At 35.4% G+C, this 15,683-nt stretch overlaps 1 protein-coding gene across 26 annotated transcripts in view; it reads right to left on the bottom strand.

The window, feature by feature from the left end:
* The window catches only part of MLLT10 (MLLT10 histone lysine methyltransferase DOT1L cofactor), a 242,836-nt gene that overhangs the window by 53,570 nt on the left and 173,583 nt on the right, over positions 1-15,683 (bottom strand). For 16 of the 26 annotated variants that reach the window (XM_045463953.1, XM_045463957.1, XM_045463960.1 and 13 more), the window contains 2 exons: positions 8,686-8,730; positions 7,810-7,842 (listed from right to left, as the gene is read on the bottom strand). The exons of 6 other annotated variants lie outside the window; for them this stretch is intronic. In XM_045463953.1, the coding sequence (XP_045319909.1) occupies positions 7,810-7,842; positions 8,686-8,730 (78 nt within the window). The remainder of the gene's footprint in view (positions 1-7,809; positions 7,843-8,685; positions 8,731-15,683) is intronic. 4 more of the 26 variants (XM_045463956.1, XM_045463959.1, XM_045463974.1 and 1 more) reach the window with 1 other exon arrangement.

The following is a 15,683-nucleotide window of genomic DNA, read 5'->3' as shown; positions in this document are numbered from 1 at the left end:
CAAATATTTCATAAATTGGAAAAGGATCTATGAAAATATGGCAAAATATTAACAGATGTTAAATTAGTAATAAATTCATGATGTGTATCAGTCTCTGTACTTTCCATAATTCCGAAATATTTTATTTAAAAGAAAGAGGAGACTGTTGTAGCGTATACAAAAAGGTTCAAAACAGAGTGGCCAACAATTATTCTGCAAGGAATTGGCAACCGAACTAGTCACTAGCAGTTTAAGAGAGAAAAGTTAACAAAAAGGGTACTAAAGCCAAAAATACTTCATAAATGCACGTGCTAATGAAACCTGATTTTGGAAACAATTTATGTAATACCTTCTGGCATACTGATTTTGCATCCTGCAACTATACTGAATTTGCTTATTAGTTCTAACAGTTTTCTGATGAAGTCTTCAGGGTTTTCTATATATAATATGTCATCTGAAAATAGTTTAACTTCTTTTTCCATCTGGATGACTTTTATTTCTTTTACTTGCTTAACTGCTTTGGTTAGGACTCCCAGTACTATGTTGAATAAAAGTGGTGAGTGGACGTTCTTGTCTTGTTCCTGATCTTAGAGGAAAATCTTTCGGTTTTTCACTGTCAAGTATGATGCCAGCTGTGAGCTTGTCACATATGACTTTTATTATGTTGAGGTATATTCCCCTTTTATACCCATTTTGTTGATAGTTTTTATCATAACTGGATGTTGACTTTTGTAAAGTACTTTTTATCTACTTAGATGACCGTATAATTCTGTCCTTCATTTTGTTATGTGGTGTGTCTCACATGAACTGATTTGCAGGTGTTGAACCGTCCTTGCATCCCTGGAATAAATCCCATTTGATCATGGTGTATGGTACATTTTAAAAAATGTTTATTTATTTTGAAAGAGTATACATGTGTGTAAGTGGGAAAGGGGCAGGGAGAGGAGAGGGAGAATCCTAAGCAGGCTTTGGAGCCTGGTGTGGGGCTTGATCTCAGAAACCGTGAGATCATGACCCAAGCCTAAATCAAGAGTTGGACGCTTAACTGACTGAGCCACCCAGGCGCCCCACTGCACAATAGTTATAATGCATTATTGAATTTGTTTTGCTGATATTTTGTTGAGGATTCTTACATCTATGTTCATCAGGGATACAGGCCTGTAATTCCCCTTTTTTGTGGTGCCCTTGTCTGGTTTTGGTATCAGGGTAATGCTGGCCTAGTAAAATGAGTTTGGAAGAGTTTTGCCACTTCTATCTTTTGGAAAGGTGTGAGAAAGACTGATCTTACTTCTTCTTTGAATGTCTGGTAGAATTCACCAGTGTAGCCATCTGATCATGGAATTTTGTTTGTTGGGAGGTTTTTGATTACTGATTCAACTTCATTACTAGTAATCAGTCTATTCAGATTTTTCATTTCATCATGATTCAGTCTTAGAAGGGAATATGCTTCTAGGAATCCACCCATTTCTTCTAGGTTATCCATTTTGTTGGTATGTATAATTGTTCACAGTGCTCTCTTATGACCCTTTGTATTTCTGTGGTATCAGCTGTAATCTCCTCTTCCATTTCTCATTTTATTTAAGTCCTCTTTTGTCTTGATTGAGTCAAAAGGGTTGTCAATCTTCTTTATCTTTTCAAAGAACCAGATCTTAGTTTCACTGATCTTTTCTATTGTCTTTTTAAGTCTCTATTTCTGTTCTAATTTTTGTTATTTCCCTCCTACCAACTCAAGACGTCATTTGTTCTTCTTTTTCTAGTGTCTTGAGGTATAAAGCTACGTTGCAGTTTTTGTTTCTTGAGGTAGGCATTAATTGCTATGAACTTTCCTCTTAGTACTGTTTTTGCTGCAACCAATAATTTTGGTATGTTACATTTCCATTTTTATCTCAAGGCGTCTTTTTATTTCTCTTTTGATTTTTTTCTCTAACCCATTAATTAATTATTCAGTAACAATGTTGTTCAATCTTGACATATTTGTGAATGTTCCAGTTTTCTGCTTGCAATTAATTTCTAGTTCCATATCATTGTGTTCAGAATAGATGTGTGATAGAATTTCAATCTTCTTAAATTTATTAAGACTTGTTTAATGGTTTAACATATGATATGTCCTGGAATACATTCCATGTGCACTTGAGAAGAATGTACATTCTTGTGTTTTTAAAAAATTTTTTTTTTCAACGTTTATTTATTTTTGGGACAGAGAGAGACAGAGCATGAACGGGGGAGGGCAGAGAGAGAAGGAGACACAGAATCAGAAACAGGCTCCAGGCTCTGAGCCATCAGCCCAGAGCCCGACGCGGGGCTGGAACTCACAGACCGCGAGATCGTGACCTGGCTGAAGTCGGACGCTTAACCGACTGCACCACCCAGGCGCCCCCATTCTTGTGTTTTTAAATGGATGTTCTATAAATTATCTGTGCAAGTCCATCCTGTCTACTGTGCTGCTTACGGTTGGTATTTCTTTATTGACTTTCTGTTTCAGTGATCTATCCAATGATGTAATGAGGTGTTAAAGTCCCCTATTATTATTGTACTGCTGTTTCTCCCGTTAGGCATTAATATTTCTTTTACATACTTGGTTGCTCCTATATTGGGTACATAAATATTTACACATGTTATATCTTCTTGTTAGATTAAGCAGTAATACTTACTTGTAATAAGGCAGTTAAATAACCATGAAGCAGATATGGTAGGCAGATAATACCTCCCCCCACCCCAAAGATAAACCTGTGAGTATGTTACCTTAAATAGCAAAAGGGACTAAACAAATGTATTTAAATTAAGAACGCTGAGAAAGACAGATTATCCTAGACTGTCTGAGAGAGCCCAATCAAATCATCCAAGTTGTCATAAAATCTGAATCTGAGAATCAGACAGGCATGAGCATAAGACAGACTCTACCCAATACTGATGGCTTTCAAGACAGAGGATGAGGCCGTTATGCAAAATAAGCAGGCAGCTTCTAGAAGTTGGAAATGGTAAGGAAACAGATTCTCTCCTATCACCTTAAAAAAAAAGAACAAAGCCTGCCAATACCCCGATTTTAACGCAGCAAGTCCATGTCACACTTCTAACCTACAGACTGTAAGATAATAAATGTATACTGTTTGACCATAGAAAATGACTGAATAAGATAAAACATAAATTCTTTTTTTATTCCTCTCTGACTGACAAGTTTCAAGCTTTTTATTGCTTGATACTCAATATAATAAAGAAATAAAATATGTAAAGTCTAACATTTAACACCTCACACCCAGTAGTGTGGTTACTATAAAAAAACTAACAAATGAGCAAAATAATAGGATGTGGAAAAATTGGAATCCTTGTGCACTCGTGGCAGGAATGTAAACTGGTGCACCCACTATGGAAAACAGTATGACACTCTGTTTTAAAATAGAACTACCATATGATCTAGCAATTGCATTTCTGGGTAAAATGGAGATTCAAAGAGATTACTTGCACATCTACATTCAAAGCAGCTTATTCATAATAATCAAAAGGTAGAAGCAATCTAAGTGTCTCTCAACAGATAAATGAATAAAGAAAATGACAGTATATACACACAATGGAATATTATTTAGCCTTAAAAAAAGGAAATTCGGATACATGCTATTACATGGATAAACCTGAAAGGCATTACTGCTAAGGGAAAAAAGCCATTCACAAAAAGACAAATACTGTAAGATTCTATTCTTATGAAGTATCTAGAACAGTCAAATAGATACAAACAGAAAGAACTGTAGTTGCTCTTGGCAGGGTGGAGAGAGAAAAGGAAAGCTGTTGTTTAATAACTACAGAGTGCCAGTTTTACAAGATTAAAAACTCCTGGAGACTGGTTGTACAACAATGTGAATATAACACTCAAAAATGGTTAAAACGGCAAATTTTATGTGTATTTTACAATTTAAAAAAATAAGCTAACACTTAAAAAAAAAAGTGAGAGAGAGAGAGAGAGAGAACACAAACATGGATTTTCCCAACTAAGTCCAAGTATTTCTCCCTCAAATCCTCATTAGGTTAAAATACCACTTCACCAGGCATCACTACTATTCTTCTCTTTGCAATAAAAAATATTAAGTCCAGAGCAACTATCAAGAAAAAGGAATTAAAAGCATCCAAATTGAAATGGAAGAAGTAAAACTGTCACTATTTCCAGATGACATATTATTTGTAGAAAACCCTAAAGATTCCACCAGTTAGAGCTAATAAACAAATTCAGTAAAGTTGCAGGATAAAAAACCAACATACAAAAATCTGTTGTGTTTTTATACACTAAAAACAATCTACCAGAAAGAGAAATTAAGAAAACAATCCCATTTACAATTACATAAAAAAATAAAGTATCTAGGAATAAATTTAATTAAGGGGGTGAAAGATCTGTATACTGAGAACTAGAAGACATCAACGAAACAAACTGAAGACACAAATAAATGGAAAGATATTCCACGTTTATGGATCAGAATAGTATCGTTTAAATGTCCATACTACTCAAAGCACTCTACAGATTCAGTGCAATCCCCTATCAAAATTCTAATAGTATTTCACAAAAGTAAAATAAACCCCAAATTTGTATGAAACCACAAAAGACCTTGAATAGCCAAAACAATTTTGAGAACAAAGAACAAAGCTGGATCCTTCATGCTCCCTGATTTCAAACTACATCGCAAAGCCATAAAAATCAAAACAATATGATATCAGCATAAGAACAGACACACAGATCAATGAACACAATGGAAAGCCCAGGAAAAAAAACACATGCATGTAGAGTCAAGTTATTTACAAGGAGCCAAGAATATACAATGGGGAAAGGACAGTCTCTGATAAATGATGCTGGGAAAACTGAACTACATGCACAAGAATGAAATTGGTCCACTACCTTACACTGTACACAAAAATTAACTCAAAATGGATTGCAGACTTGAATATAAGACCCTGAGCCATAAAACTTCTAGAAGAAAACATAGGCGGTAAGCTCCTTAACATGAATTATGATATTCTGGATTTGACCAAAGCCAAAAAAACCCCTCAAGTACATCAAACTAAAATGGCACTGCACAGCAAAGGAAACCATCAACAAAATAAAAAGGCAGTGCACTGAATGGGAGAAAATATTTGCAAATCATATGTCTGATAATATCCATGTATTGTTGGTTTGTTTTTTTTGAAGAGAGAGAGAGAGAGAGAGACAGTGGGAGTGAGGGAGGGGGTAGAGGAAGAGAGGGAGGAAGGGAGGAACTAAAAGAAAGTGAAAGAGGGAGGGAGGAAGAGAAAGCGAAAGAGGGAGGAAGAAAGGGAGGGAGGGAGGGAGGGAGAGAGAGAGAGAGAGAGTGAATGAATGAATCTTAAGCAGGTTCCACAATCAGCATGGAACCCAGCATGGGGCTCAATCTTACCACCTAACAGTCGTGACTTGAGCCAAAATCAAGAGTGGGCCGTTCAACTGACTGAGCCACCAGGCACCCCCAAAACATCCTTTAAAAACCTCATATAATTCAATAAGAAAAAAATCCTCAAACCATCTGGTTTTCATGGATATTTTTCCAAAGACAATGTACAGGTGGCCAAAAGACACATGAAAAGATGCTTAACATCACTAATCATCAGGTAAATGCAAATCAAAATCACACTGAGTTATCACCTCATACCTGTTAGAACTGCTATTATCAAAAAGTTGAGAAATCATAGGATGCGGAGAAAAGGGAACCCTTGTGTACTGTTGGTGGGAATGTAAAATGGTGGAGCCACTATGGAAAAGTTTGAAGTTCTTCAAAAAATTAAAAGTTGAACATATATCCAGTAATTCCACTTCTGGATATTTATCCAAAGAAAATGAAAACACTAATTTGAGAAAATACGTGCACCCCATGTTCACTGCAACATTATTTACAAATAGCCAAGACATGGAAACAACCTAAATGTCCATCAATGGGTGAACAGTAATGAAAATGTGCTATATATACATACAACAGAATATTATTTAGCTATAAAAATGAACACAATTTTGCCATTTGTGACAAAGTGATGGACCTTGATGGCATTATGCCAAGTGAAGTTAAGTCAGATAGAAAAGAAAAAGATAAATACTATATGATCTCAAATATGGAATCTAAAACAAAACAAAATCCAAAATACTCCAGGCTCATGAATATAGAAAACAGACTGGTGGTTGCTTAGGTAAACAGAAGCAAGAGAGGAGGCAAAAGGGGTGAAGGAGGTCAAGAGGTACAAACTTCTAGATATAAAATAAAATAAAGGAAGATATAAAAAAAAAAAACATTATTTATTTCATGTTTCAAAATTATGTGACTAAGAACACACAAATATCTGACTATACTACCACAGTGTTCTCTTTCAAACAGAATCTTTTAAAGAAACACAAAATTTTAAAGAAAACCTGTGTTCATTCTATTAATCCCAGGACATTAATTTCATTCACCTATAGAGAAAAACATGACAACTGTCCCATTAAATTGACGTATTCCAGTACTTTGTTGGCCAACAATGGCAAAGGATTTATGTGACAATTCATTCTCAATCGCTCCCCACAAAATCTACTTTCTTATTATTCCAAGTATACGCTTTTCAAACTTTCTTTATGTCTTTAAAACTCTAATATTCCAAAATTAGACAGCCAAATTTATGCAAACTGAAAAAGATGTTAAACCTCTTCTGTTTTTATGCTTCCCTACCAAAGAATAGTAACATATTTAGTTTATTTTCAGGAATGCTTCCAATCCCTTTTTCCTCTAGATACCTAAAGTTCAAGAGTTCCATGTTATCTGGAGAATTCACTGAGAGTCTGCAATTCCGGTTACACAGGGAAGCAAAGTTTATAAATAAAGATACTCATTAATAAAATGATCATTTGTAAAATGGGTTTCCCATCCTGACCACCCCAACCCTCAGAATCAACACAAGTGTCTATGCCTTTTCATCATGCCATTGGTTTCTTGCTATAGATTTGTAAACATCTGACAATATACTCCAAATACAACACAAAGCGACTTGCAAATTAAGCTACATTATCAAAATATGCAAGATTTCATGAAGTTAATAAAAGTGTGCTCAAAAACCTCTTAGAATTACATAAACTATCTTGAGCAGGTAAGTTATGTCAGTTAATAACTGGAAACAAGCAACAAAGAGGACACTAGATTCAAAAGAGTTTTTTTGAACACTAAATTTTCTTCAAAACCGAAGGATCACTCAAACATTACTGCAAACGTGACTCTCATTATAATTACACTGCAATATTGAAAAAAGCTAGCATTTGCCTCATGTCCTGATTTTAGAACCCAACTCTGCAGAAGATGCAACTCCCCTGTAAAAACCTGGTGCCAAATTAAGCATCATTTAAAAGGCTATCTTCCATTTATTCAGTGTATAAAATATAGGGGCAATGCAGTAATAGTATTCTACACAGTAACTTTTTTAAATCCCAACAACAAAATTCACATTTCAAGTTGTGGAAGAAGCAGCTAATTCTTGACCTAAGTACCAATTACTAACTGCACTGCCACAAGAGAGCTCAAAAGAACTAGAAAAACTATTTACAAAAATAGAAAAAAAGAGTTTCATAAAGTTAGAACAACACTATTATCATTTTGCCTTCCAGAGAGACAATAAAAGTGAAACTGATGAACTATATTGACCTAGCATCCTCCTGTAGGCAATCTACAGAAAGTTCTCACTGAGGGGCTGAACAATTGCCTCACTGCAGAGCTGGGTTTCATTGTATCAATAGAACATGCAAGCTTTCAACCCGGGTTCTCTATAAAAGGCAACCTTTGTGATAAATGAACCACTAGAAAAGATTCTAATAAAACTTACCATTGTGTATTGCATTCAGCAACTCTGAGAAAGCTTTTAAGTAAGGAAAAAAGGACTTCAGGTTAAGATCATTCTCAAACACACAAAAGAAATACATAGGCATAGACTGAAACAGTATAATAAAATCTCAGTAAGTATCATGTATCATTGTTTGAATCATTAAAACTGTAAGCTTGGCTCAGTTTTTATATGGTATAAATTTCTAAATATTGTATTTCATTTGTCAATCTATCACCTAATAAATTTAATGGTAGATATATTGTCATAATAGTGACAAATTTTCTTAATAATACATATATAAAATTACTTTTAAAAAGATGTTTCATAGTCTATGTAATGTCTTTCTTGCTAAAGTATCTGTAGGATTCAATTCTGTAAAGGTAAATCGATCACAACAAATTCTACACTCAGCAGTATTTATTATAAAGAAAAACTTCATTTTATCATCTAACCCAATCAAAAATTCTCATTTCCTAGACTTCAGTATAATAGTCTCAACGTATATAGAGGTCAAAGCAAGAATTCTATCTAATATCAACATACAAATATTAAAAAATTATATTAACATTAAGATTAGTGGGAACCAAATTCTAAAAATATTACTTCAACAGGGAACAGAAGTCACAAGAAACACCATATTAAAAAGCCAACAATACTTAAAATTTGGTCGCAATTGGACTAATATGGATCCTGACCACAAGACAAGCAGCAAGTTAAGATATCTCTGTAGGAGAAAAAAAACCCAATTAAGAACCAACTGCATTATGGAAAATTAAAACTTAAAGAGGTTCAGGGGTGGCATTATATAATAGGAAAAAAAAAACACTAAAGTAGAAGTCAAAAAGCCTGGGTTACCAACCCAGTTCGACAACTTACTAGCTGTTGGACAAGCTCCATCATGCCGATACTGCATGGAAATTTCTGTTGGGAGGGAGGAGAAAGGAATCAGGAGAAGTTGCCAGTGATTCGAGGGTAGAAAAAGAAAATAGGCCAGAAAAACAAGGAAACATTCACCTCAAAGTCTAGCTGAGAAGGGCAAACAGAAGTGTGGGAATAGAAATTATAAACCAGTATGTGGCATGTGATAATGTGATGGGAAGAAGGACCAAACATGATGGAATTCTCACAACTCTTTGATGGGATAGTGCGGGAATGTGTACATGTGCATGTGTATACAAAGAATGAGGAAAAGGGGCGCCTGGGTGGCTCAGTTGGCCAATTTAGGGTAAGGTCATGATCTCACGGTTCGCAGGTTTGAGTCCCATGTCGGGCTCTGTGCTGACAGGTCAGAGCCTGGAGCCTGTATCTGATTCTGTGTCTCTGTCTCTCTCTGCCCCTCCCCCACTCACACTCCGTCTCTGTCTCTCTCTCGGTCTCTCTCTCTAGGATAAATAAACATTAAAAACAATTTTTTTTTAAAATTTTTAAATGTTTATTTATTATTGAGATACAGAGAGAGACAAAGCATGAGCATGAGATGAGCAGAGAGAAAGAGGGAGACACAGAATCCAAAGCAGGCCCCAGGCTCTGAGCTGTTAGCACAAAGCCTGACACGGGGCTTGAATTCACAAACCTTGTGATCATGACCTGAGCCAAAGTCGGACGCTTAACCAAATGAGCCACCTAGGCGCCCCAACATTAAAAAACCTTTAAAAAAAAAAGAGGAAAAGACATAAGGGCTTACAAATTAATCTGTGAAACAAGCGTGTAAGAAAAAATGGATTCATAATAAGAGGGAGTATAGTCAGCAATGTGATAAACTAATGTGTTTTATATAATTCATTAGACGAGAACAATTTGTCAAAAACATCTGAATTCTGTGGTCAATTAGACATTACAATTCAAGTACAAAAAAATTAGTTTATATATGAGCAGAAATCTATGATTTTTAATATAAAACTTGTCAAAACTACACCCAGCTTACTTTCTTGTACTTTTCTTTCATTTTTGATGGTGAAAATGAATGAATAAGCCATCACTCTTATTCTTCTGCTCCACCCAAATGAAGAGAACAAGCAGAGGATGACAAGGCAATGAAACACTGCTAAAAGCAAAAGCTCCTGAGAAAATGAAAAATAAATTTCTGTATGGCATTCCAAAGGAAAAGCTAACTGAGACAGGACTAAGTCTGTGACTCAAAGGACCTGGCCTGCTAACCAGGGAAACAACAGGTATTCCTCTGTGGATAACACAGTTGGGCTTTTTTAAAAAGAAGAATATCTGGAAATTCTCTGGAATTACTTAACCAAAAATATGACTTCTAGGAATCTTATGTACAACGGAGTCTTCTAGGCAACCATCACTCACACATCTACACATATGCATATCTCAGAAGTCAAGTCCAATCATGGGCACCCTCCAAATAACTTGAAATAAGAAAGACAAAGCAAGGCAGAGGCAAGCGAGCACTCACTTTTAATCGTTCTAATGTTTTTGGAAAAAAACCTTCACATTAGCTACTGTTGAAAAACCAAACTTCTGATGAGTTTAATGAAGTCCTTTCCAGATGATACTCAAAAACTGAGACATGGTGGAAGAATTTGCCATCTTTAATGCTCATTAACAAATTCAAGTGAGATTTAAAAAAAGAGAGTGAGGGCTACTGGAAAGATTGAAATGGTACATTATAGAGAAATGGTAGTTGTCTGAAATGGTGCAGAAAAAGAACCAAAGGACACTCATAATACCAAAAGGATTTTCTCTGGGGGGGAAATAAACAGAATATGGCTATTCTGGCCTTTGATCTGGTACTTTTGCAAAAAGACCTACATGGTACAGGGCCAGCAAATTTTCAAATCATCAAAGACGAAAACAAAAATCAGAGGATTTCCTGAGGAAACAAATTTCAAGGTATATACTGGTCTTCGCAGCATCCAATATCCTATGATTTTCGTTTATGACCCAACATAATCAATATATATAAAACCACGAACTTGAGTCATTAAGATGGGTTTGAAGTATGTTCAATAACTGTTAAGTCTACTCTTGTGAATTTATTAGATTATCTGTATCTTCATGATTCCCTTATTTGTTTACAGAATCAGACTATTCCTAATTAAAATATTTTACCAGGAAAAGACTTCTCAATTTCATTTTAGTAACCTAAGTAGGATATAACATAAATAAGCATATATTTAACACAAACCCATTCATAGTTACATGGGCTCAAGTTAAACTTTCATAACCTTCACTTTTCAGTAGAAGTCAGAACAAACTTCTTTTTTCTTTTAAAATTTTTTTAATGTTTTATTGATTAATCTTTGAGAGACAGACAGAGCGTGAGTGGGGGAGGGGCAGAGAGAGAAGGAGACACAGAATCCGAAGCAGGCTCCAGGCTCTGAGCTGTCAGCGCAAAGCCGGACATGGGGCTCAAACTCATGAACCGCAAGATCTTGACCTGAGCCAAAGTCGTCCGCTTACCTGACTGAGCCACACAGGCGCCACAAGAACAAACTTCTCTTAAAGTGATCTATTCATATTAATAACTCATCTCCACGTAACCTCAAGACTTCATGACTAAGTACTCAAGGTCAGAATCAAACAACTGCCTTCCTAGAATCTCCTTTTACAGCATTTATCACCACTAAAGAATTCCATCACTAAAATACATTTCAAGTACCTTAACTTGCAAAGCTATGGCAGCGTCATATTAAAGAACTAGAGACTAAGATTTTTAAAAACAGGGGGGGAGGGGGCACCCGGGTGGCTAGGTCAGTTAAGTGACCAACTCTTGGTTTCGGCTCAGGTCATGATCTCACAGTTCATGAGTTCGAGCCCCGCATCAGGCTTTCCATGGACAGCGTGGTGCCTGCTTGGGATTCATTTTCATTCTCTCTCTCTCTCTCTCTCTCTTTCCCCCTCCTCTGCTCCTGCTCTCTCTCTCAAAATAAATAAACTTTAAAAATAAATACAATTCAAAAATAAAATAAAAAACAGAGAAACTTTGAAAGGATGCTCAAAGAAAATAAGTTAACACTAAACCATCAACTACTTATCATTTAATGAAAACCAGAATTTTCTCAAATAAGATGTTAACTTTTATGAAGAAAAAAATGTTAACTTTCACTTTAGTAAATCACAAACTCTTGCAATGTAGTTAAGATAAATAGGAAAAAAGGACAAATACAACAGGTCAACTTTTCCACATGCTGTATTAATTTTCAATGTTTCAAAAGCTCTACTTGTCTAGAATACATATAGGAAAAAAAAAGGTTAACACAGGGGCACCTGGGTGGCTTGGTCGGTTGGGTGTCCGAATTCAGCTCAGGTCATGACCTCACTGTCTGTGAGTTCCAGCCCTGCATCGGGGTCTCTGCTGACAGCTCAGAGCCTGAAGCCTGCTTCAGATTGTGTGTCTCCTCTCTCTGCCCCTCCCCCCACTCACAGTGTCTGTCTCTCTCAAAAATAAAATAAAAACATTAAAAGAAAAAAAAAAAAAAAAAAGCTTAACATAATCTATACACCCAAACTTACAACCTTTAGTAGCCACTTAAAACAACACACTGATTTCCCATTTTGTACAAGTCACTATAACAGTAAATCACTTATCAAGATGTACTTCAACTTACAATAAAAATCTTACAATCCAAACCCTTGATCAGACAAGGAGCTTACAGATATTTTCTGGATTTCTACTCTGACAGGATCTGAAGTTTCTAGAAGAAATATTTTGCTACATACATGCTACTATAATTTGAATATGTCATGATAAAACTGTGATTACTATTAAGTCAATGCTTCTAACAATTTTAAGACAATCACATTACAAGGATCTGATTCTACTTCTGCTATATATCCTAGTTGTGGTAAAATCAGAGAAAATACAACAACGATAATAGCAGCTGCCCTATTTCACAAGGTTGTTCTTAGGAACAAGTAAGATACTAATTAAGAGTTCTTTGGAAACTGTTAGGTGCTTTCAAATATAGGACATTAACGATTACTGCAAGCTGATGGAAGCAATGTATTTTTTTCTATCAATGAAGTTCTTTTAACAGGAAGTTGCCAGAATTAAGTCCAGGATGTCTATTCTAAGACCAGTCTGGAAGTTGGATTTCTTCAGCCTGACCTTCAACTTCCCACAAACTCATCCTGTCCTACTTAGTCCATATTACCTCCACCTATCCCACAAACACAAGTTTCTTGTTTCAATTAGGTTTATCCTTCAAATACAACTTTACTTTATTTTCTGATACTGCTGTGGGCGTTTCTCTGCCTACTCCGAAGTGTAATTCAAATCCCAACTTCTCTATGGTCTTTTCCAACTTCATTAACACATCCTAAACTGGTCTGTAATACTATATGATAAATAAATAAATAATTTCACTTGCAACCTGGCTATAAACACTTAGAAGTTAAAAATCACACAGGTACTACTAACCACATGATGTGTTCTTGGTAATTACTAATAGTATTCATTCATTTAAAAAAAATATTTTACAATCTATTATATACAAAGCACTGTGCTGGCAGTGAGGAGACAGCGATGAACATGACAAACAGACCCCCTTGCCTCATGAAGCTAGGATTATATAGAGCATGTTATAGTCTAACAGCATAGCCAACAAGTGCTTACAAAGGTCACCTTCATCATTACTAAATTATCAACTTGTCGCGAAAGCAAACAAATCTTTTGAAAAGGTCATCATGCAAAAACAATTCTGGATAACACAGTATACAGTATACATTTCTCCCTCCTACTTACTTATATGGGAAAAAAGTTTCCCGGTTTTAAAACTACAAAACTACTAACTTCTCAATCTAAAATTAGTTCAAAGAAAATTTAGCATTTTCATACTAGTAAGACATTCAACTTTGCAAGTGAAATTATTGGCTCAAATTTTCTCACTGATTCCGCTGCTTAAAGTATGACTGACACTATATACTAGTGTGGTTTTAGACCTTCATCAGTAAACACCTCTTGAATATTATAATCGAGGGTCTCTCGAATCAAGGAAAATGCATGCATGGTTCCACCATACAGGGCTGTGAAAATTGCTTCCACTTCTTTACAATGAGTAATAACACTCAATTTCTATCAAGTGCTTAGACAAAGTGTAGTGGGGCACCTGGGTGGCTCAGTCGGTTAGGCAGCCTGACTTCGGCTCAGGTCATGATCGCAGTTCAGGAGTTTGAGTTCCACCTTGGGCTCTGTGCTGACAGCTTAGAGCCTGGAGCCTGGTTTGGATTCTGTCTCCCTTTCTCTCTGCCCTCCCTCCCCTCTCGCTCTGTTTCTCTCTTTCTCAAAAAAATAAACATTGAAAAACAAAAAGAAAACAAAAAGACATTGTGTAGTACATACTATGTGTCAACAGCGGTTAACAATTCTTAACTTACGATTTAGAGGGCATAATTCCTAAATATCCATGGTATTTAGCCAGGTTCTTCTAAGTAAGGAATAGACTTTTTAGTAGTGAGCTTATCAATAAGGGTATGCTCTGATCTAGTCATAAAACTTTTATTAAAATGTATACTAAGGATATATTATCTCAAATCATTTTAAGTAATCTTAGTCCATGATTATAGCTTTAACAAAACATAAATCTTCAGTTATTTTTAAACACAATTTTAAGAAAAAAAAATCTTGGCAAGTCTAAATTTACATCATTTACTTTAATGAAATAATATTTATGGGAGTTTCTCCCTAAATTTCTTTACCTAACGGTGAGGTTAAAAAGACACAAATTCATGCTTTTCTCCTATAGATATACCACAAACATTGCCCTCAGAAAGTAATTATTGTGAAAAGAACACAATCTCCCATGGCTAAAATCTCCCTAAATCTGTAACAGGTAGGAAAATCTTTTCAGAGACGTAAATCAAGATTTAACTCCATTAACTTGAGGATGTGTATTTCAAACAGCATCTATTCGAATCAATGCAATTTCTGAAATGCAGTAATATTCAGACTATGCTTCTATGTATATAGGAAATCAGTGAGAATCTCTTCACAAAAGCAAATTCAGGCTTAATTTTCTCAGTAAGTTATTCACCTGATTACTTATGTCTCTTGCTAAAAAATGAGTATGAACTCAATTTTTTAAGTAAATTGTCTAAATTTATTTTGTTGTGACTAGGGGTTAATCCTAGTTGCTAAGCCCTTTGGTCTAAAAGAACACATATAAATAAAATGTATATTCAGATGTGCAATATAAATTTTTTCAATGGATTTATTTCTCATTACAATTTGAATTATTCCCCTCTAAAATAGTGGGTTTAGATTTTGCACCCTTCCCCCAACATTTTTTGATTGTCACTACTGAGGGGTGAAGGGGAACTTTGGATGCTACTGGCATCTAGTGGGTAGAGGCTGGGATCCTGATAAATGCCCTACCAATGCACAGGACAGGACTGCACAGTTAAGGAATTGTCCCGGCCAAAATGTCAACAGTGCCAAGATTGAGAAATCATGCTCTAAATCCATCCTTAATGCTTCTAATGAAACAATCCTGTCACAGTTTCTACTCATTCCTCAAAAACAAACAGATCCACTGTGGCAATGAAGCTGGCTAAGAAAAACGGAAAGAAAGAAATTGTCCGTTGTGATCTTGGGCAATTTATTTTACCTATCTAAGCCTTGGGATTATCAGCTGTAAAAGGGGGAAATAAATAGCCCATATTTTGTAAAACTTGTGTAGGGATTAAACAAGATAATAAACATAAAGCATTAACAGACCCTAGCACAAATGATACTTATAGTTAATAATTTTCACTTCTGACCTTTACATATGCTCTTTACTCCCTTAGAATGGGAGCAAATTCCCATTTACCTCAAATTGAAGAACAATTTAAAAGACAGATGTTGGCATTTAGGTAATATCTAAACTGTTAAGTTTTTGTCTAAAAACATGAACCTTAAAATCTGTAAGAACTGA

This window comes from Leopardus geoffroyi, chromosome B4 (assembly GCF_018350155.1).
Source record: "Leopardus geoffroyi isolate Oge1 chromosome B4, O.geoffroyi_Oge1_pat1.0, whole genome shotgun sequence".
NCBI lineage: Eukaryota > Metazoa > Chordata > Mammalia > Carnivora > Felidae > Leopardus > Leopardus geoffroyi.
This window is presented reverse-complemented; position numbering and strand designations above follow the sequence as displayed.